A 24167-nucleotide genomic window follows, 5' to 3' on the forward strand; every position below is an offset into this window, starting at 1 on the left:
TTCATCTATTTTCCAGATCCACCAGTAGTCAAAAGTAAAATTTGTTTTTCATAGGCATTAGTAAGATTAAACTATTTGAGTTTATATCTTTTTCTCTTATTCTTTCTAAATATTTTCTTTTCTGGAGGGGAAAAAAAAAACATTGCACGGAAAAGTCTAAATGACCTAATACAGTTCTAAGAACTCATTCTAAAAGTATCAACCAAAGAAATTACATTGGAATATGCTAATTAGTATTTGGAGAAGGGGATTGCTTTACACTTCAGTGAAGAAGAATTCATTTAGTTGATTTAAATAAGTGCTATGATTAATCCTAAGCAAATTGAAGTTAGATACACAGGGTGTGGGTTATTAACTGTTTTTTAATTAATGAAGCAGAAAGGAGGGTTTTTCTCCCTCATAAATATTTCCATTTTTTCCTAGTATTCTTAATTATATATGCATTTACCCAAGTGCTCAATTACATGGGAGGATAGGCTAAAATAGAAAATAATATTTTTCCATGGCACCTCACTGTATACCCTTTCTCTAAGATATTTTTCATTTCATTCTGTTCTAACATTCTTTCCCACCCTATCTCAACCCCTTTCCCAGTACTCATATGTATATAAGCTCTTAGTATCAAGAGAATTGCTTTTCTTCGGGAATATTTCTAAGCCCATTAAAATTCAAAGAGCACTGGACTAACTAAAATTTGGAAGACCTGCTCCAGGCCTGGCAATGACACTTTACTAACAGGTGACTTTGGGCAACTCACCAAATCACAGAAGCTAAATTTTAAAGGTCATAATAGGGCATCTCTCCCAACTCTTATCTGAATAGTGATTCCCCTACAATATCCCTCAAAGTGGTCATCTTATGAACTGATTGAAGACATCCACTAAGAGAGAGCCCACCATCTTCCACTTACTCATCTGCTACCTCAGAAGTAGTTCATTCTAGTTTGAGAAACTCAAATTTTCAAGGAGTCATTTTTTTCTTATCAATGTCTTCCTCCCCCTAATTATATATCAATGTATTCTTTATGAACACAATTCTTCTGTTTAAAAGTCTTAAGTAGTTCCCTGTTTCCTACATCTTCAAGGAAGCTATTTAGACAGCTAGGTGGCACAGTGACTATACTCCTACACCTGTAGTCTGGAAGAATTAAGTTCAAATTCTTCCTCAACATTCACTATTTATGTGGCCGTGGACAAGACTTGTAACTTCCCTCTGCCTCAGTTTACTTATCTATAAAATGAAGATGATCACAGGACAAACTGCCAGGGTTATTGTAAGGATAAAATGAAATAATATTTTAAAAGTGCTATATAAATGTTGAATAGTCTTATTAACTACTCTATCCCCTTTTAGTTGAATAGCCTGATGGCTCAGGCCATGGTGGTTTAGTTTGTGAACTTGATGGCTTCTGAAAGTTATTCCTCATGTTCCAGAACTCTGAGGTTCTATGATCCCCAGTCTCTAAGTCATTCCTGTGGCAGGGCATCACAATTTAGGAAAGTCTGGAAGGTCTTTAAGTCTACAAGAACAATTTTTATTGTTGCAAGGGTATTGTATTATTATACATTAATTCATAGTCATTCTATTACAGTCTCATTCTTTTAGCACTGAACTGAATGGTCCTAAGTGGCCAATTTTGTATTAGAAGAAATGCTTTTAAGGGTGTAATTTTCTGGCCAGATACAGAGATGAGAGAAAAAAAATTTTAATTGAAAAGCAAGTGATGAGCTGTCTATTGACAAGTAAGCTTTCTAGTTACACACACACACACGCGCACACACACACACACACACACACACACACACACACACACACAAATGATGATGATAGATTGATAGAATCATAGACTTTTTCATTGGAATTGGACCTGCACTATCAAGTTATTTGCCTGAGGTGAATTGCTGCCAATGCCAAACTGTATTCCTTCTTTTCTCTGCACCACTCTACTTTCATATTTCATAATGCTCCAAAAGCCATTTCCTTCCCTTAAGGGGTCTTCTATGAACTTAGATGAGAAAAATTACAGCTTCATTTTTCACTAGTCTCTAAGTAAAATTTAGCATTTTATTCCATTGTGAATGTGAAACAACAAAACACAATAAGCAGTTCTTGTGACTTCATCAGCAACAGAAACTATAAGCATTTTCATATCATTTTAGATAGTTCAAAATATCACTTATGCTCATCACTATTTTAAAATAACTTTAGCTATTATTCTTGTTGTCATATATTTTCTAGTCAATGTCTAGCTCTTTGTGACCCCAATTGAAGTTTTCTTGGCAAAGATACTGGAGCAGTTTGCCATTTCCTTCTCCAGTCATTTTACAGATAAGGAAACTGAGGCAAACTATTAAATGACTTGTCCAGGGTCACACAGCTAGTTAAGTGTCTGAGGCCAAATTTAAACTCAAGTCTTCCTACTTCCAGGTCCAGTGCTTTATGCACTAAACCACTTAGATACCCAGTCTTATAGTATTATATCAGAAATTCAATCTTTTTATATTTTATTTTTTAAACATATTTATATTTTATATTATATAAGAAATTCAATCTTTGTATTTTAAAATTTAAATTTATATATTTTTAACTAATATATTTCAAAAATATATTATTTAAACATATTTGGTTTGTATTGTAATCATATGTATTTTATCTTATGCTTTTTAAAACATTCTATATTGAGACAAGGTCCATAGATTTCACCAAACACATAGAGAGGGACATGAGATTGCATAGGTAAATTCGGGTTAGATTGCAGAGGGTCTTCAAAACTAGGTTAAGGGATTTAAATAGTAACCTCCAGTTTACTTTAGGGAGTAGATTATCCTGTGGAAGATTCTATGCCATTATCCCCCAACATTATGAGTTCCGAATGATAGTAAGGGATCCACAAATTATATGAAAGTGCCTCAGATGGGACCAATATTTACTATTAAGACTCACTTAGGAGCTTCAGCACTAGATATGGCATGGACCGTTTGCCATTGAATAAATACTTATTGGTTGACTGATTTATCCCATATCTAGTCTGCCTCAACTACTCATCTACTGGCAAATCAGGGATTAATAATACTGTCTTGTTTTAACCATTTGTAAAGTTTTCATGATTAGCTTATTAATCTAATCTTAGAGCATTAAGATATTCTACTTGAAAATTTTCTGCATCAGGGGAACACAATCTATTAGGAGAGTTTGAATATGAAGGCTTTTTCACAGAAAAAAAAATTCAGGTAGTCTCAAATTTAGAAAAAGTTCATTAACCTAGTTCAGAATTATCCATGCAATCTTTTCCTAGAATCAGAGGGTTAGAGAGCCCTCAATTAGTGATCTTGTTCATTTCCTGAATTTCTGTTAATACTGTATGCCAATTATTTTTTCCCTTTGGAATGTATCCTATACATTCAATGATCCTATCATACAATGATCCTATAAAAAGATGGGAAATTTATAATGAAAATTCCTTTGGATCACTTTGTTGACTAGGTCACATCTAGAATGTTGTGTTCAGATCTGGGAATCTCAATTTATCAAAGACAGTAAAGAACAAAGAATTATTAGAATTATTAAAAAATCTGGGAACCAAGGCATATGAGAATTGATTGTAGGAAATGGGTCATTTTATGTAACTAGTATTTGTTAAGCATTTACCCTGTCAAAGACATTGAATTCAAGTCTGAAGATGCAAAACTTAAAAAAAATAACATTGTACCTACCTTCAAGGAGTTTATAATTCAATATGAAATATATATATATAGCCTATGTAAGGTGAAAATGGGGGGGAGCAAAGGGTATTTAAACAAAGATATTTTAAAAGTCATAAGAAATAGAAAATAAACATTAGGGGAGGGAGAAGACCTGTGATTTCATTGGTATGGGAAACTCCATCAATTAATAAGATACCCATTCTATACATTCAAGTCTTTAAAAATTTACTGAGAAATTATTAAGAATAAAGCAAATATGATATAATTTTATGGGAGTAGAAGTAGCTAGTCACTAAATGATCTTTGATCCCTTTCCAAGCTTCAAAATATAGATTTCTTTGCAAGTACACTTAATATTTCTACATGTCCTTTTATGCTTCCAAAAGGATGGGATTTGTTCTTATTCCAGATCTTAGAAATAGAGTTCATAACAATGTGCTATGCAAGTCTCTTCATTAAATCATTTTTAGAATTGTAATTTTTTTAAAAAAAAGAAGCTACCAAAGGCAATGAAAGTTTAAGTACTTTGCTTAGAATCATATAACTAACCTAAGTCAGAGGTAAGATTTCTTTTTTGTTTGTTTATTTGTTTTGTAGGCAATGGGCTTTAGTGACTTGCCCAAGGTCACACAACTAGAAAGGATCAAGTATCTGAGGACAGATTTGAATTCAGGTCCTCCTGACTCCAGGACCAGCAGCCCCTAGAGATAGAATTTCAGTTTAGGTCTTTCTGACTCCAAACTTGGCTCTTAATGCATTTTCCTTACCTTGCAAATACCAATATGAGATATTTTTTTTCCTGGAAAGGCTACCAGACTATTTAAATATTGTGATATAGAGAAAACTGAAAGGAAACTTCAGAACAAAAGAACTGTGAAGAATTCAGTATTCCTCAGGCACTTTCCATATAAAAAAGTCATTACACAGACAATATGACTAAAGTGAATGGGAAGTGAGGTGGTGTAGTGTGGTTAGAATACTAACTTGGCTTCAAATTCTGGCCTCAGACCTGTGCTAACCCTGTTTGTTTCTGTTTCCTCTGTAAAGTTGGCTTCATAAGAAAATGGGCTCAAAAAACTGAAACATGCATGTATTTTTGCACTGCTTGTTTACATATCTCCTTAAGTATCCAATATCTTTGCCAAGAAAACCCAAAATGAGGTCATGAAGAGTCAGACATGATTGAAAAATGACTCAACAATACTATAGCTAAGTGGAAAGAATTTTGCACTCAAGAGCAGAAGACAGGCTCCCACCCTGGCGCCCATTCTTCTTACCTACATAACCACACAGTGACTTCACATTGCCAAGTCTATTTATTAATCTATGAAATGAAGAATGGTGCTTGAATTACATAAATATCTGATGTGGAAAAAATACTTTATAAGCCTTCAAGGCCTACACAAATGTAAACTATGATGTGATTTTCTACTGATTGTCAATCTTGGTCATTAGAAAGAGACCCCCCAAACAATTTCATTTCCCTTAATTAGATTGGGTCTGTTATCTAGGAATTTACTGAAAACTTCTTTTAAATTTGTTTGTGTTTTCAAGCTGCAGCAATATTCCAGGTCATAGCCATAATGTATAAGATACAATATTTCAACTCAATAAAACCAGCTTTCTATCTACTCTACCATGTTGCCATATTAGGTATTGACATTCTCCCATAATTGAAGCTGGAAGATTTAAGGAAGTTACAGCTAAAGGAATAAATGTCTCAGGAAGGGATCTCCACATTTATTTTTGTATTGCTTGTTTAAGTGTCTACAAGGTTATCTAAGGGAATAACACTGGATTTGGAGTCAAAAAGTAGTTAATAGAGTTCTGGACTTAGGGAGACCTGAATTCAAACCTTTCCTCAGATATTAGTTATGTGACATGGAAGTCACTCTGTAAAACAGGGATAATTATAACTCCTCCCTCCAATAATAATTGCACTTATCTCATAGGATTGTTGTAAGAACAATTTGAGGTAACATCTGTGAAGCATATCACAAACCTCAAAACTCTGTACAGCTATAATTGTATCATCATCATCATCATCATCATCATCATCATCAAAATTATTGTGCCTCAATTGGAATCCCTGTTGTGCTATTTACTACTTAGATGACCAGGAGAAAGCCATTCCTCTTCTTGGGATCCCATTTGTAAAAATGAAAGAGATATCTTTGAAGGTACATTCAGTTCTATAAACCTATGCCATCATATCCTAACTTATCTTACAGCCTTAAGCCTTGCAGGATCAAAAATTCTATGATGTCCTAATTATAGTTTATCAGTCTCCAGTACCAAACCCAATGTCTTATCCATAGTAGATTTTTAATAACTTTTGTTGAATAATTGAATGGCTTGGTTAATGTGATGCTTTGAGTCATCTCCACCTTCACTCTAAATTCTATGGTTTGGACCTGGATCATGTCCTGGCTCCATCACTTTCTCCATGAGCAACTTTAGACAAGTCACACAACATTGCTGCATCTCAATTTCCTCATCTGTAAAATGTGGGGGATTGGATTACGTAACCTTCCTTTGAAGTCCCTTCTAACTCCAGAGTTAAGAAACAGGGTTTTCAGAGCATAACGCACCAAAGTATATCATTCTTTGATTTCAGTTTTGTTACAGAATTCGGTTCAGTACCATAACTCTTGGTGAATTGTTTATTCTTCATTTGGAGCTTTGTTCAATATTTGAAGTTTTTCTATTAGATTTAGTTCTCCCTTTCAAATGCACTTGAAAAGAATATGCAGAGAGGACTTGAGAGTCTCTGGTCAAAACAAGATCTTAGAACTGCAAGAGACCTTTGAAATCTCCTAGTTTAATCTCTCATATGATACCTCATATTTCTGTAATTTTACACTTTTTTTTAGATTTTTTTGCAAGGCAATGGGGTTAAGTGGCTTGCCCAAGGTCACACAGTTAGGTAATTATTAAGTGTCTGAGACTGGATTTGAACTCAGGTACTCCTGACTCCAATGCCAGTGCTCTATCCACAGCGCCACCTAGCCACCCCCCTAGTTTTACACTTTTAAAAAGCTTCCTATGCAACAGTCCTATGAGATAGAGAGTGCAAGTTTATTATCTGCATTTTTTTTTAGGTTTTGCAAGGCAAATGGGGTAGAGTGGCTTGCCTAAGGCCACACAGCTAGGTAATTATTAAGTGTCTGAGACCGGATTTGAACCCAGGTACTCCTGACTCCAAAGCCAGTGCTTTATCCACTATGCCACCTAGCCACCCCTATTATCTGCATTTTCTAAAAATTCCTTTGCAGAAGTCCCACTCCAGTGGTTACTCCAAGGCAGGGAGGTTGGAGTCCTTGAAACCTGTACCAGAAGAGTCCAAGCTGTATCTCCCTCTGGAGAACTGCATAGTCATCATGGACAATACTAACCAAGGACCAATAGGCAAGTCACCAGCACTAGGTTGATGTATTCATTGGCCAAGGTAACTTCTGAAACAAGGAAAAATATAAAGGAAAGGAAACTCCACCCTCTTTCTCCCAATTCCACCTTGGTAGTAATGGAGTGAAAAAAAGAAGGAAGAGATGCTATAAGCCATCCAGAAGATTGACAAATACTCTGTGACTCTGTGAGTAGTCTGGGACACTGAGAAGTTGAGCTCCAGTCACAGAGTCCAAACAGTTCTTGAACTTGGGTAGTCCTAACAATGAAACCAGTTTTCTATCTTCTAGGCACTGGTTATGATATGCACTAAACTATAACTCAAACAATGAAAAATCTACATTCTCTCTTTTTTTTAAAGAGAGCATATTGGTTTCTACAATGGCATCCTTTCCCTTAGAATTCTGTGGAGTGGGTTGAGGATATCTGTATTCTCCCCTATAGGCAGCTGTGGAGGCTGCTGGCTTATGGCAGCAAGTACATATGCCTAAGACCAATTTTGCATCCTTGGCTGCCTTGTCAGCTTTGTTCATGGTTCTCTGACCAAAAGTTACCCTAAAATGGATGTTGCTAGCTCTTCAGTTCAATAGGTGTAGGTGCTGACAGGAGAAGGTGCTTCCTACATTTGTGGTCTCTCAGGTGAGATGACCTTCCAAAGGAGAATGAATCTTGCATTCCTGACTAGTGAGAAGTCATAGACCTCAATTAAATCAACTGTACAATACAACCTGAGGCAAAATTTAAAAGCTAGTTTTACAGTCCCACAAATTGTTAAATATTTTAAGTACCTGCCTCCTGAAGAAGTATAATAAAAGTGATGGGTTACTGTTTTGTGTAAAAGTACTTGTTAGTGTGTGCTTCTAAGTATTTGTGTTTTAAGCATCTCTTTTGTGATGGAGGAAATAAATAGTTCTGTAACATCAGGGGAAAGAAATTCCAGGACTCAGTGGCTTCTAAGTGTTCAATTCAGATTCTCTGAGTCTAAATTCAGAACTCTTTCCACCAAACAAAAGAAAATCTGGTAAAGAAGTTATTTCTAGTTTGTTTTTTTTTCCCATCACTTCATTCCATATTACTTCCCTACCTCATAATTCTAAGGCCATTCTTGAGGGGTGGGGAGAGAATCATTTAAAGCTTATTAAAACAAATGTAATCAGTTTATACATATGCTTGTATACATGAAATGTCTGCCTGTTTCATTATCACACTTAATTTTTTACCTTAATTTTTCATATCTGACACCTAGGGATGATAATTATACTTATGGCCACCCCTACCCCAGGGCTCTTGGGAGGAAATCACTTTGGAAGCCTAGGGATCCCACATAAATGAAAGCTGGTATAATTTCTCTGACTTTCTGACTCCAAATCTAGTACACTCTTTTTATGACCCTGTGATACTGCCTCATTGTGAGAAAAAATCCTGGGAAGAACCTTGTGCTAACATATTCTTAAACACTTGTAGCTCAACACTTCATTATTTTCTTATCTTGTACACTGAAAGAAATGAGTTCTATATCTCCAACTCTTCTTTAGTAATGATGAGAGTCCAAACTCGACATCTGATTGAGTGGGGGACATGTTAGCTCAGAGATGGTGATGAGTTAAAACAATCAAATTGGCAGCCCAGCTGATTATTTTTGTTTGAGATGTTTATAGCCAACTTCATAATGGGCTTTCTGATTGGTGTTGTAGTCGTGACTGCTGTTTCAAATAACCCGGGGAAATGAGACATTTTAATGCTTTCTCTACATGTATAGATGTGCCTTTGTCTGTGAGATACTAGAGGAAGACTGCAGAATATAACAATAGAATTCTTTATTAGAGCTAGAATTTCAATGGACCATACAGATCAAACTCCTCATTGCATAGATAAGAAAAAACTAAGGGTCAGAGAAGTGAAAAGATTTGGCTAAGGTAACATGGAAACAAATTATTAGAATCCATGATCTCTAACCTCAAATATGGTACTATACCATGAAGACTATTAGTGCTTCATTGGACCTTAATAATTATTTGGTCCAATGTTTCAGATAGCAGCAGGAAAACAAAGTATATTAAACCAACACTGGATTTGGAATCAGTTCTATCTCAGCCTGTTATTCTCTGTGTAATCTTACTTTTCTCATCTGTATAGAGGACAAAGTCTTAAGGGCCATCCTAGGGAGCTTGTGCCAAAGATTCTATCAAGATTTGTGGAGACTCTAGGGACATAGTGCCTCAGCATATGGATACTTCATAGATGACAGACTTGCTGGCTACTTCCAGCCATGATTCATCACTGAATGATTTGAGTACATAGAAATCATGAAATGATCTCCTCATAAGCTTATGAGTCAAGGGTGATGACTTTGTAAATTTTTTAAAGGCTAGAAAACTTTCAGATTTATCTCTTTACTTCAACTCTCCCAAGGCAAATAATGGGCTCACTCTCTAGACATTCCATAAAGGAGCACTTTTTGTTTTTTTTAATATGGTGAATTTTTATTTTATCTTTCTCAAATGTAAACAAAACTTTTAACCTTTTTTATTAAATCTTGAGTTCTGTATCCTGCCCCCCACTTCCCTTCTCCCTCTTTGAGAGGGCAAGCAATTTGATATAAATTATACACATGCAAAACACATTAGCCATGTTGCAAAAGAAACAGACACCTTCCAAAATAATCTGAGAATAATAGAATTTTTAAAAAACATACTTAAACTTGCATTTAGACTCCAACAATTCTTTGGATGTGGATAGCATTCTTTTCATCATAAGTCCTTCAGAATAATCTATTGCTGAGAATAGCTAAGTCATTCAAAGTTGACCATTGCTATTACTGTGTACCATGTTTTCCTAGTTCTGCTCATTCTACTTTGCATCAGTTCATATTAATACTAACTTGACTTTTCTGAAAACATCCTACTAGTTATTGCTAATAGTACAATAGTATTCCAACAATCAAATGTTCAGTCATTTCTCAAATGATATCCCCTCAATTTCAAATTCTTGACCACCACAAAAGGAGCAGCAATAAATATTTTTGTACATATAGATCCTTTTCCTTCTTCTCTGATCTCTAGATATAAACCTCTAGGAAAGGTATTACTGGGCCAAAAGGTGTCTATATATGTGATTTTATGGTCCTTTTGGCATAGTTCCAAACTGCTCTCTAGAATAATTGAATTCATTCACAACTATACCAATAGTATATTAATAATGTTCCTATTTTTCTACATTCCTCCAACATTTGTCATTGCCCTTTTCTGTCATAACAGCCAATCTAATAGATATAAGGTGTTATTTTTAATTTGCATTTGTCTAATCAATAGCAATTTAGGACATTTTTATATGACTATGGATAGCTTTTGATTTTTCATCTGAATGCAATCAATTCATTTCCTTTGACAATCAAATGGGGAATGACTCATATTCTTATAAATTTGACTCAGTTCTCTAAATATTTTAGAAATAAGACCTTAATTTGAATCACCAGCTATGAAATTTTTCCTCCAATTTCCTGCTTTCCTTATAATCTTGGCTGCATTAATTTTGTTTGTAAAATATTTTTGATGTATCCAAAATTTTCTATTTTAGATCCCACCATCCTGTACTCAGGAAAATAAATGTTGTCTTTTTTGGCATTAATTTTTCCTTTATCAAAATCTGACAGTCAAAATATTCCAAACTTCCCTAGTCTGCTTATACTATCACCCTACATGTATAAATCATGTAGCCACTTTGATCTTATCTTGCTATACATTGGGAAATATTGATCTATACCTAGTTTCTGTCAAACTGCTTTCCAGTTTTCCCAGCAGTTTTTGTCAAATAATGATTTCTTGTACCAAAAAGCATGGATTATTGTTTTTGTCAAATACTAGATTACTATGGTCATTTACTACTATGTATTATGTCTCTAATCTATTCCACTGATCCATCACTCTATTTCTTAGCCAATCCAGATTGTTTTGATCATTACTACTTTGTAATACAATTTGAAACCTGATAAAACCATCTCCTTTCACATTTTTCATTAATTCCCTTGATATTCTTGACCTTTTATTCTTCTAGATGAATTCTGTTATTATTTTTCCTAGTTTTATAAAAAAAATTTTGGTAAATTGATTGGTATGGCACTGAATAAGTAAATTAACTAAGGTAGAATTGTCATTTTTAATTAGATAGCTTTGCCTACATAAGTAATTACTATTTCTCCAATTGTTTGGATCTGACTTTATTTATTTGTATAAGAAGTATTTCATGGTGGTGTTCATACAGTTCTTGGATTTATCTTGGCAGGGAGATGAAGGAGCACTTTTTTTCATCAACACATTGCTGCTTCCATGTGGTTTTTGAGCTCAAATAGATGAGTGTATGCCTATACTTCTGCGTGACTTTTCCAGACTACAGGATCTAATATTGTTCTCAAAATGCACATATATAAGCTTAGAGGTAACTTTTTGGGTTTAAGAGGTCCAGGTCCTATATCTCACCAGGTTGGAACTGATTGCTAGGAAGAGTAGTCCATTCCAGCTGCTCTACAGTTCTTGGAAAAGAGTATCACCAACAAGAGGATGGATCCAAACCTGGACCATTTTACTAGAAGACATGGACCATGAATTATTTGAACAGTGCAGACATAGGATGAAATATAAAATGCCTAATAAATAAGTTCTCAAACTTCTTTTTATAATTAAAAGAATTGAGTCATCTTTCTGAAAGTCTCAGAATAGTTATGAATTTATTTACTGTATTGTTTTAAGTAGTCAGTATAGGTTTTAAATCCTTTTTATCCTATATTGGAGATATATTTATGTATGTGTGTGTGTATTCCCTTTTCATACAGGAAACAAACATCTAGTTGACATACAATGTATACTGATTGCCTCTATTCTCCCTCACTGAAAACATTTAGACAAGAGTCAAAAATCTAAATTTTAAGTAATTTTCCCTAGGGTGCTCATATAGAAATTTAACCAGCCTACTATGTGACAAAAAAGGGCACATACAACCCTTCTTATCAGGAGCTGGTTTATCGGGATTTAATTCAGTTTGGATACTGTGCCTGAGTCCAGAGAAGATGTGTCCCTTAGGGGAGAAGAATAGCACCCCATATTTGCTTTATTGATTATCCTTGTTATGAGGAAAAATTTTGTTTGCTGAGAGTGAAATGGAATCATTCGGAAGTTACAGTAATAGAGGGAGAAAGTCATTTAAAAGGAAAATAAAGTATTGTCTGATGAGAAATTGTGGAGAATCTTTATCACCTTTTAATATCTGATATCAGGGTATTTCTCTTAAGACTAAATTAGAGAGAAGATGCCAATATCCTTTATCAAAAGGTTTCCTCAAATGTAAGTTCCCTATATTAATCAAATCAAAGATCATATCCCTATTCCTATCCCTATTTTAAGAAATATGTTGTATGATGGATTTCCAATTCAATTGGATCCTCCAATCTTTCACTAATCTTAAACCTCTTCCTGAATATTGTCTGTTTCCCTACCTCCTACAAACACAACCATATCTCCTTAACCTTTAAAACACCTTTACTAGATGCATATATTCCTGCTAGCCCTCAATAACATCTTCCTTTCATAGGTAAACTGCTTAACAAGGCCCTCTATGGTCAGAGCTTCCACTTACTTTCCTCTATAAACTCTCCACAGCCTAGCTTCTGGTCTCATCATTCAATGATACTACTCTCTGCAAAGCAATAAATGATCTTTTATTTGTCAAATTGACCTTTTCCCTGTCCTTATCCTTCTTGATGTATTCTCAATCACCCTCTTCTACCTGCCTTTCTCCTTTATGTCTAGTTTTTCATGGTGCTTCCCTCTCCCAATCCTACACATCTGACCACTCTTTAACATTTTCCCTGACAGGGTTTTCATCCAAGTTAACATTTATTAATGCTCAATGTCCACCATGGCTCTACTCTGGGTATCCCTCTTAATTCCGGGTTCAAATATAAAGTCCTTCCTAGCCAGGTTCCATTGCACCCTTGCAGTTTTCTTGTACTTTTTTCCTCTCCATGTCTTCTTCTAACCAGTGACATTGGCCTTCTTGCAGTTCTTTGCACTAGAAACCCTATGTCACATTTCTGAGCATTTTTACTGACCAGCTTTCCCCTCCACCTGATGTGCTCTCCCTGCTCCTCTTTGCCTCCTGGTTACCCTATATTCTTCCAAGTTTCAGTTAAAAACCCAGCTTCTGCAAGAAATCCTTCCAATGTCTGTCCCTACTGCTAGTGCCTTCCCATTTCCATCATCTCTGTCTTAGATGGACAAGGTTATTTGCAAGTTGGTTTAATCACTAACATATGAGCTACTCAAGGACAGGAACTGGTGTTTTGCCCCATTTTTAAACCAATACTTTACACAACATTTAATACATAGTCATTATTTAATAAATGCATGTTTAGTGATATATTTAGTAACATACTAATGGACTGAATTAGGACAGCCAGATGGTGCAGTGGGTAGAGCATTGACTCCGGGGTCAGAAATACCTGAGTTAAAACCTGGTGTTAGACACTTACTGGTTATGTGATCTTGAATAATTCACTTAACTGTGATTGCCTTGCATCCAAGGTCATCTCCAATTGTCCTGATATCTGGTCATGGGAACCAGATGACTCTGGAGGAGAAAGTGAGGTTGGGGACTTAGCACAGCACCCCCTCACTCAAATTCAATTCATATGCTTGCCATGGCATGATCTCCCTGTTGTCATGGTCTTCAAAAATGAAGGACAAACATCATCTTCAACTGACTGAATAGAGAATGGATTTAAAATCAGGAAGAACTGGATTCAGATCCCTCCTCTGACATTTCTACTAACTGTCCCTAAGTAAAGTAATGTCACTCCTCAGTATCTGGGACTTCTCTCCTAAATCTTGCAGCTCAGTGTGCAAGAGAGCAGGAAATTCTCCATCCTCAAGAAATTTTCAATCCTGCCACAAATTCTAGAATGGGATGCTTTCAGCTATATTAAGCTAAATGCTACAAGGACAAGATGACTCAGGTGAGAGGCAGAAAGCTGGATCCTAGATCTACTCTTAACTAGTTGTAGTGTTGGACAAAGCAGTTTATTTCTCTGAACCTTAGTTTCCTTACCTATAAAATGAGACAATTAAACTATGTGGCATTTTGTAGTTTACTTAGCACCTTCCTCACAACATACCTATGAGTTTAGGGATGCTAATTTTCTTTGTTCCGTATTCTAACATCCCTTCTACTTCTAACATTCTATGTTCTCTGTGCTCTCAGCTCTCATTATATAATCCTATGATTATATTCTGTTTTAGTGTTAAAATTACATATTTTCTAATTTTATCTGAAACTATTAGAAACAGACTGAGTATCCCACAGGTATTAGCAACCATGCTTTTGGAACAAACATGCAAGCTAATTTCAAGCCTTGAGGGTGATTTGAAAAAAAATCACTAAGTTTCCATACTCATTTCAACCTAGAATCTTAACTACTAATGAATGAAATAATTAAACTTAGCAAATAACTAGTGAGAATAGTTAAAATAGGCAACACTATAGCTTCCTTCTCCCAGTAGTTGGACCCAATTTATGCTCTACTCCAGCTTCCCCCAACCTACTTTTCACCTCTCTCCAGTATAAATTTCTTTAAAAATTGATTTGGGGACATGTTTTGTGTTTGCTTGCTTATAGCATAAAAAAAATTGCTCATTACAACTTTGGTCCAACCCTTCAGAGTAACCAGTATTTCATGTTTACAGGAAGCTTTCCTCCAAGGAATTCATGGAATCATAAATTCTATAGCCAGTGGAGACCTTAAGAGATCATATAGTCTAGCCTTTACCTTCAGGCACATAATGTACCATTATACTCATTTTGATGAGGCTTCTGAAACCCAGAGAGTTTAAATTAGTTTCTCAAGACTACAACTAATAAATGTTGGAGAGAAGATGAAACACATGACTTTTTTCCTTCCTTACTGCAATTTTTTTTCTTTTTCTCTCTTGTGTTGCTTAAAAACAAACAAAAAAAATGCAAAGCAAGTTCTAGGTATTATCCAAATCTTTTTTTTTTTGTTTTGTTTTGGTTTTGCAAGGCAACGGGGCTGAGTTATTTGCCTAAGATCAAATGACTAGGTAATTATTTAGTATCTGAAGGCAGATTTGAACTCAAATCCTCCTGAATCCAGGGCTGGTGCTCTGTCCACTGTACCACCTAGCTACCCCATCAGGTATTATCCAATGGAATGTTTCCCTCACACTCACCTAAGCATGGGCACAGTTAATTATTTTGCAAACCTTAAAGCATTACATAAATGATAGCTTTTATTAATACCACTACTTTTATAATTCATTCAAGACTTTGAACAAACTAAGATCATCCCTATCTTTCCAGCTCTATTTTATGTGATCTCATTCCATCTACTCTATACTCCAAGGTAAACTGGACTACTCTCTTCACCCTTCTTTGCCTTTGTGTACACCACTCCTATACCTAGACTGCCTTCCTATTCCTATTACTTCTGTTGAATTCATATAGTCAATACTTAACCATTGCAGGTGTTTAATACATGTTTATTGAATTGAATTGATATCCACAGAAAGGAGTCTAAAGGAAGCAAGGATGGCAGCTAAGAATAAAACCACTTCACAATACAAATTTACTTATAAAACATGAAGGAGAGAGAGATAGCATATCATAAATAGTAATACAGCACAAAATAACAAAAAGAAAACAAACCAACAGAAAGGTTATTATGACACCCAGCTAAGTCAGGTCATCCCGAGATCATTTATGGAAGAAACCAAAAGAAAGAACAAAAAAAAAAGAATAGATCAACTGTTTCTCTAGTAATCTATTCTCATAAGTGAAAGTAGTAGTGGAAGCCACTATTTTTAGACTTTTATCAACTCATTACCCAAAGTACCCAAAGTACCCATTACTACATGAGGAACTGGTGGTGTTGCTCTTCAAAAATCAAAGAACAACAACAGCAATATGAAGAATTAATAATAGCATTTAAGAAAAAGAAATTAGGAAGAGCTGGATACTTGATCAGCTACATACCATTTGAAAGACACAGAGGAATCTTAATGTTATCTTAAAGGGAAGGAAGAATGAAAGCAAACAGCTCATCAGCATTCATAGAATGTGTCCAAACATCTTGCGGTGGTGTTTCCTTCCCTTTGAGGTGAAGGGAAAGATGAATGGTAAAGAATGTGCCAACACACTTTGTATGTCTAAGTGAGAGCCTAGATGCCAAACTGAAAAGTCCAAAGTAATTAAAGAACCTCTGCTATGTAGGGAGGATCCTCTCAGTATACAACTTAAGGAAAGAGGTGGACAAGAATAAAAGAGGATGAGAATTTGTCAGGTGATCATGATCTTCATTGAAGGACACAGGTCCCAGTCTCTGTATAAATATTTCCTGTCCCCTTCCCCTATTTACAAAGCACTGTGTTAAGCACTGGAGATAGGAAAGCAGGGACACATTCCAATGGGGAAACAAGACATAAATAGACAAGAAGAGAGTAAATGGAGGCTCATATAGGATGAAAAGGTATCAGCCATTGAGTCAGACCAGGATAGGACTCCTGCAGAAGATGAGCTTTGAGCGAAATCTTGAAGAAAGCAGTGTGACTAGGAAGTGTTTAGAGCATAAAGAAACTCATAAGCATAGAGATAGCAGACTGGGATCTCAATATGGGACACATAGGTTATTTTCAATGAGTCCTAGAGTTTGAAGAAGGAAGCAGATAAGAAGACTGAAAAGGTAGAAACAGGCCAGGTTATAAAAACTTTTAAGTAGCATACAAGTTTTCTTTTTTAAACCTTAGTAGTAATAAGGTACTACTGAAACTCCTTGATCAAGGAGAGATGGTCAAATCACTGAAATCATCAAAAAAATCACAAAAAGGAGAAAAGAGATTTAGGTGGAGACAGGATTGTGGAAGAGAGAATAATTAGAAGTCAGGGAAAAAGTGAAAAGGTGATGGCTGTATGAATAGAGAGAAGGTATTCTATATGCAAGAGTGGAGATAGAAGTGACATTGATAAGCAATTAGACATAGGGATGGTAAGACATCTATATGAATGTAAATAAAACAAATTAGAACATGATAAGAGCATTAGCTAAATATATAGATCTTTGAGATCAGATGAAAGAGAGATTATTTCCTTCTCAGGGAATCACAAAAGAGATTGCATCAAAGAATTAGTAGGATGGACATCTATCATTTGAGAAATGGTTAAACAAACAACAAACTTTAGGATGAATATAATCAAATATTCTTGTGCAATAAGAAAAGACAACTATGAACTCAGAAAAATATGTGAAGATTTATATGATGAGATGCCAAGTGAAATAAATGGAACCAGAGTAAAAGTATATAAAATGACTTTAATGATATAAAGGAAAAGATCACTAAAGGGAAGCCAGATTGAATAGCTGAAAAACCAAGAATAGTCTCAGATAATAGACCTTCTTCTCTTATAGAGAGGCAGGGAGGGAGAGGGGCAGAATGATTCCTATATTTTCAGGAGTGGTGCCTATATTGCTTGTTTTTGTTGCACTGTTCCTTCACTACAAAGGGAGGTTCAATTCCAAGGGACAGGGAGAAGATCAAACAAATGGGCAAAATGGGGTTTAGGGGTAGAGCCTAGTTTGCAGGGTAGAAAACCAATGGAAGAACATGACAAAACCAGACAGGAGAATATTGGTGAAGGATAGTGAGTAATCCAGTTTGGCAGTGGAGCAGAGTAAGATAAGCCTCAAAGGTAAAGCAGCTATAGAAGGTTTTGAATGCTGGGCTAAGAAGTTCATTCAGTGGGTAAGAGGCTACCACTGAAAGTTTTTGAGCAGAAGATTGATGTGAACAGAGAAAAGCATTACAAAGAAAGCTAAATATGGTAGCATTTGTGAGTTGAACCAGACAGACTATTAAAGGTAGTGCCCCTCCTCTGAACTCTAATACTGTCTCATCCATTTGGTGCTTTGCTGAATCATGTGTTTTTTCCTTCCCTCCTCTTTCTTTCTTTCTTTCTTTCTTTCTTTCTTTCTTTCTTTCTTTCTTTCTTTCTTTCTTTCTTTCTTTCTTTCTTCCTTCCTTCCTTCCTTCCTTCCTTCCTTCCTTCCTTCTTTCCATTCTGTCCTAATCTGGCACTAATATGATGAGCTCTCCATAGTGCAACAACCTGATCAGAACAGGTCCCTTTGGCTTAGCACTTTCAAGCTGAAGAGAACCACCAACCTCTGCCCATTTGGTAGCTGGTATTATAGACTTGCACTGCTTCTCTGGGCTTCCTGTGCCATTTCTTATATCATTCTAAGGTTCTTTAACTTTTCAAGTTTATGTCCTCTTCCCATCAGAACTATAATCTTTAGAACAAGGACTCTGTTTCATATCTCTCCACTGTTCCCAGCACCTAGCAGAATAGAGAGCACAAAGTATTGAATAAATTAATAATTGCTGATTGGATGAAGCCTGCTTTCTATCTGGAAGAGATTCCTTTCCTCTAAGAAGCTCCCCCTCCCCCCCACACACATATATGCTGCTCACTGAGGAGAGTGAAATGACCTTGTTATCCCTCAGAGGGAGATGAGAGCTGTTATTTTTTTTTTTACCTTTTTGGACCTCACTTTCCTCATCTGCAAAATGTGTAGCCCAGACTAGTCAATCCCAAGGTTCTTTCTGTTCTGAAACCTAGGAGGTGTGAACTTTTCTGTGCTGTATTTTTTAATTGGCCAAGTGGGAAGTTCAGTACACAATACATGCCTCAGGCAGCTATTTGAGTGTGACTGCCATGGTGGATTCCCTGTTGGCATCACACAGCCTCCTGAGGCTTTCCCACATCTCATGGGAGGATTATTTCTCTGGCAGTAAAAAGCAGCCTTCTATTTGCCTGGAGGCCATTCACTAATGCTGTTGTCTGGCACCAGGAGAATTCTTTAGTGGACCAGACTCTGGAAAGAGAAGATACTCTATCTTATTATAGATATCTAGCATAAGACAATGAATGGCATCACAGTGGCTCAGTAGTCAATTAAAATGCATGGGAATGGACAGCTAGCATTGTGATTACTATTACAAATTGCAAGGCCCTGGAAAAAGTCATTTGATTTCTTATCATCTCAGTTTTATCACTTATATAGTAGGGACAATCAAGCTCATAAAATTTTAGAATGCCAGAGCTGAAAAAGTTCATAAAACCATCCATCAGAGGTAGAATCAACCTCATAACATAGAATGCCAGAGCCAGAAAAGATCTTACTGGTTACCCAGTTCATGTCAGCCTGGAGATAGATCAAGTGAATCAAGTGACTTGCCAAACAAGTTGGCAGCTGAGTCAGGATTCCCATCCACATCTCCAGACTTCCAGCTCAGGGTGGGAGTGTCCCTCATCCCATCACACTATTTGAATATGCACAGTATTTCTATAATCGTCAGTTCTCAGGACAAGCTCACCTAATAGGTCATCTAGACATTTTATAAAACAAAATGGGAAATGCTTAATAACCTTGTATCTATGGAGCAGTCCTTGTTTTGTCTGTGTCTGTGTGTGTGTTAGATTTTTGTTTTTGGAAATAAGACCAGGGGAATGAGCAGGTGGTAGACAGAATTACAGTGATGGGGAATATGATGCTAGTAAAGTAAGAGAGGATTCCTGGAGAAAGGAGGACTTGAAATGAATTTTTAATAAAGCCCATTTTGTCAGTTTTAGAGAAGGCACCATCCCTGTCTAAATAGACAGTTAGAAGGAGCTTTTGCTCTTATGCTAACAGTGGGTAGTCTTGAAGAAAAGTGTACTAGGAATATTCCAGAGGGCTCCATGAAGAAGGCAACTTTTGAGTTGGGCCTTAATGGATGGGAATAAATTCAACAGGTAGAGGGGAGGATGCTAAGTGCAGGTAGCAACTTGATTAAAGGCTTGAAGTTGGAAAGCATAATTACATTTTTAAAAATAAATGTCAATTACAGCATGAGGATTTTTGACTTGGAAGAAATTCACATGGAAAAATCTTGGGACTTTCCTTAAGAGTTACCTCAGTATACATCAACAGCATGATATAGTCTCAGGGAAAAAAAGAAAGTTGATATAATTTTAGTTTGCATCAAGAAAAGCAAATTGTCTAGAATGGATGCAATGTTCCATATATAAGGCATCTTCATAGTCCATCAAAGTCAAGTCAATATATAGTTATCATACACTATATTCATGTGTGAAAGAATATAATTAAAACTTGCTTTTTCATCCTTCCTTTTCCCTTTTTTCCTCTTCTTTTCATTCTTTTTTTTTGAAATTAGTCATTTGTTGTTTTAGTCATTTCCAGTCATTCTTGACTCCTCATGATGACATTTTGGGTTTTCCTTGGAAAAGATTTTGGAGTGCTTTTCCATTTCCTTCTTCAGTTCATTTTAGAGATGACAAAAATGATGCAAAATGGATTAATAAATGTCTGAGGTCAGATTTGAACTCATGAAGATCAAGTCTTCCTGACTCCAGGTCCAGTACTCTTTCCATTATGCCCTCCAGCTACCCTAAATTAATTGGAAGTGTCATTTAATGGTGACATTTCTATCTATTTTTCCAGAATATCTTCACATTAGTATAAATGCTTTTATCTATCTTAAATTCATATTCACCAGTTAAAGAAACCAGGTTGATTCACGCTATCTAGAATTAGGCTCTGTATGTGCTGATGACTGTATATTTAATTTTTAATTTATATTTATATTTAGCATATTTATTTATACCATGAAATATTTTTAGTTATAACAGATAGATAACTATATTCTTGTATCATAGGTTACAGTATGACATAGAGAAGATCACTGAATTTGGGGTACTATCTGGTACTTGAGTTTAAAATCATCTCTCCCACATTACATTAGTTTGATCACCTTTGGCAAGTTATTTACTTTCTCTTGTCCTTATATTTCTCATCATAAATGATACAGGGTTAGACTAGATGACATCTTAGGTCCTTTCCATTTTTAAATCAATGAGCCTACTTTTCTTTTTGAATGTATGATCATAGTAAACTTTATATTTTGATATAAATTATCAAATTGGCAATTGTTGAATATAATATTTATAATACTAAGACTTCAATATGGAGTCTCTTAAGATAAGTCAGAGATAGGAAACCTCCAGCTCACCATATTGATCTGATGTTGCTGAGGCAACCAGAAATTCAATAAATCTAGTAGCTTTTTAGGAGTGAATTAATTAAATATTTGACCAAATATAACCCTCAAATTATGTTATAAATACCCAAATGGCCCTTGGCAGAAAAAAGATTCCCCATCCCTGGAATAATTGGTCCTAACATTCATAGAAATATATTGGCAAAATAGTTTGTACTTTTCCATTGTTAATTCTCTGTTAGTCTACTGAAGCTTGCAGCATTTAGATTGAATGGTCTATTAACTTGCTCACAATGCCATTCTCCTTCTGCCTTATTCTCCTACCAGTTATGAGTGTATTTTCCACCAACACACTTTCTTCATCCTCAGACTGGGTGGAGACCAGATTCTTTTATTTGGAGACAAACTTCTGTTTATATTGTGATAGTGTCAGTAAGCTCTTTGTTTGTCTGCTGAATCCCATAACAATAAACCTCAAGATTGTATTTCCAGAAATCCCAAATCCATGTGTTTGCTTTAACCTAACCCTTGGGAGACCAAATGAAGCATATTGTCATTCAGAAGGCAGAGAACCTTACTACAGAAAGTGAGAGTTGATAGGGACCTTAAGATAATCTGCTGCCAAATGAGAAAAACAATGCATGCCCTAACAGCAACATGGGGGTGATGGTCAACCTTGATGGACTTGCTCATTCCATCAGTGCAACAATCAGGGACAATTTGGAGCTGTCTGTGATGGAGAATACCATCTATATCCAGAGAAAGAACTGTGGAGTTTGAACAAAGACCAAGGACTATTATCTTTAATTTAGAAGAAAAAGCTGATATCATATTGTCTGATCTTGCTATCTCTTATACTTTATGTTTCTTCTTAAGGATATGATTTTTCTCTCATCACATTCAATTTAGATCAATGTATACCATGGAAACAATATAAAGACTGGCAAATTGACTTCTGTGGTGGGGGGTGGGGGGAGGGAAGTAAGATTAGGGGAAAAATTGTAAAACTCAAAATAAATAAAATCTTTTTTAAAAAAGATGATCTGCTCCCCTGCATTCTACAGACAAGGAAACTTGTCCCCAAGATTCTCTGTGGGATGTTGAAAGCCATATAGGACTGATCATTGGCAGGATTCCTATCTCTTAGTCCTGGCCTCATGCCACTGAACCTTCTTCCAAACTGCATTTTTCACAAGCAAACTTAAGTTTTCAATATCTATTACTGTATTTGGAGACATCCTAGATACCCTACACAAGATCAACAGTATGTCAGGGAGCACTGGGAATTTTGTTTGGACAGCAATCAAATTTGTGATGCCATGCAAAGACAATGCTTAAACATCCAAGATGTAAATGTTATGTGGAGGAAGCAGGAATTCAGTGTGTTCTGGACATCCCCTTTTCACTTGAACATGAAGACCCATAAGAGGTCATAAGAGAATCCTAGACATGTTGTGAATATTTGCCAGATTGGCATTTGAGTATTGATGCTTGGAGGAATGACAACCGATGGGCTTTTATTAATTCTGCATCTCAACTGGTCTATTTCAGGTGGAATCCCATTCATCTTGACTGGAGAGTTTTTCCAGCAGTCTCAGCGGCCAGCTGCCTACATGATTGCAGGGACCATCAACTGGCTCTCCAATTTTGTAGTGGGGCTCCTTTTCCCCTACATAGTGGTATGTTCCACGGTGATATTTATTTTCCTTCCACTTTTTCCTAAATATCCTTGCAACTCTAAAAGAAGGAGATGAAGGCAAAAAAAAAAGAGGAGAAATAATGACTTTCTATATAATAATGAAAGAGGTTAGGAGAAAGGTAATCTATCTTCTCCACAAGAAGAGAGTAATTTGTACTTAAGGTTAAAAACCAAGTGAAAATCTCTTCTTACAGTAGAAAGAGCACTGGCTCTGGACTTAGAGGTCCAGCATTTGAATCCCCTCTCTAATGATTATTACTTGTAGGATCTTGAATAAGTCACAGCCTCCCTGAACTTCCATTTCTTCATTTATAAAATAAAGGGGTTGGCACAAATGGCCTCTGGGATTCTCTGCAATTCCAGATCTATGTATGAATCTGTTCTTCATTTTGATGAACATTTTCATATTGGAAAGTAACTTTATTTCCTCTGGGCCTTAGTTTTCCTTTATCTATAAAATTAAAAGTCCAAATTATCTTAATCCCCCTTCAAACTCTTGAGATTCCATCCTGTGTTAAGGTTCCTTCCAGATAAAAGTAATAATGCCTTCCTCCAATTTTTCTGTCCAAATATCATCAATTTATTATTATTATTTGAATGTTTATATGTTTCCATTCCTAAAAAGATGGATTATAAACTCTTTGAGGAAAGGGACTGTCATTTTTTTTCATTTTTTTGGTCATTAGTGTTTAGTATAGGGTCATTAATTAATTGATAAAGTATTAAGGTTTGTCATATACCAGGCACTATCCTGAGCATTGGGAATGCAAATAAAAGAAATTTTCCATTGACCATATATTCTAATGGTCAAAAGTTATACATAAAGGAGAGCTAGAAAGAATAATGACATGGTTTGGGAACCAAGAAGTGAAGTGGAGGCCTGCTTCCAGACAAGAGAAAGTGAAAGCTTTCTTATCATAATCCAGCAACCCAAGACAAAGTCCAAAATTCCAAAGGAAAGGGAACACAGAAAATGAAGACAATAGTAATAGTGCAGGCAATTTGGTTTGCAGACAGCTATGTCAGTAGCAGGCCCTTAATAAATGTTAGCTGAATTAAATTGAATTCCAATTCTAACAATCTACATTTTAAACCCCTACCAGCTTTGACATTCTCTGTTTTTAAATTAATTTCTTTTAGCTGCTTTAAATGGGCTAACACTGACACTCAGAATCTAGGCATGGCTTGGAATATGGAATCAGGTAGTCACAAATTTCATTTGATATTTTTTCTGGAGTC

At 35.8% G+C, this 24167-nt stretch overlaps 1 protein-coding gene and 1 long non-coding RNA gene across 7 annotated transcripts in view; one reads left to right on the forward strand and one right to left on the reverse strand.

Annotated features, from left to right (window-relative positions):
* The window catches only part of SLC2A9 (solute carrier family 2 member 9), a 283196-nt gene that overhangs the window by 224222 nt on the left and 34807 nt on the right, over positions 1-24167 (forward strand). For all 3 annotated transcript variants that reach the window (XM_074229795.1, XM_074229794.1, XM_074229793.1), the window contains one exon: positions 22781-22908. In XM_074229795.1, coding sequence (XP_074085896.1) covers positions 22781-22908 — 128 coding nt within the window. The remainder of the gene's footprint in view (positions 1-22780; positions 22909-24167) is intronic.
* LOC141518089 (uncharacterized) overlaps positions 1-24167 on the reverse strand; it is a 253311-nt gene that overhangs the window by 150943 nt on the left and 78201 nt on the right. The window lies entirely within an intron of this gene.

Source organism: Macrotis lagotis, chromosome 3 (assembly GCF_037893015.1).
Source record: "Macrotis lagotis isolate mMagLag1 chromosome 3, bilby.v1.9.chrom.fasta, whole genome shotgun sequence".
Lineage (NCBI taxonomy): Eukaryota > Metazoa > Chordata > Mammalia > Peramelemorphia > Peramelidae > Macrotis > Macrotis lagotis.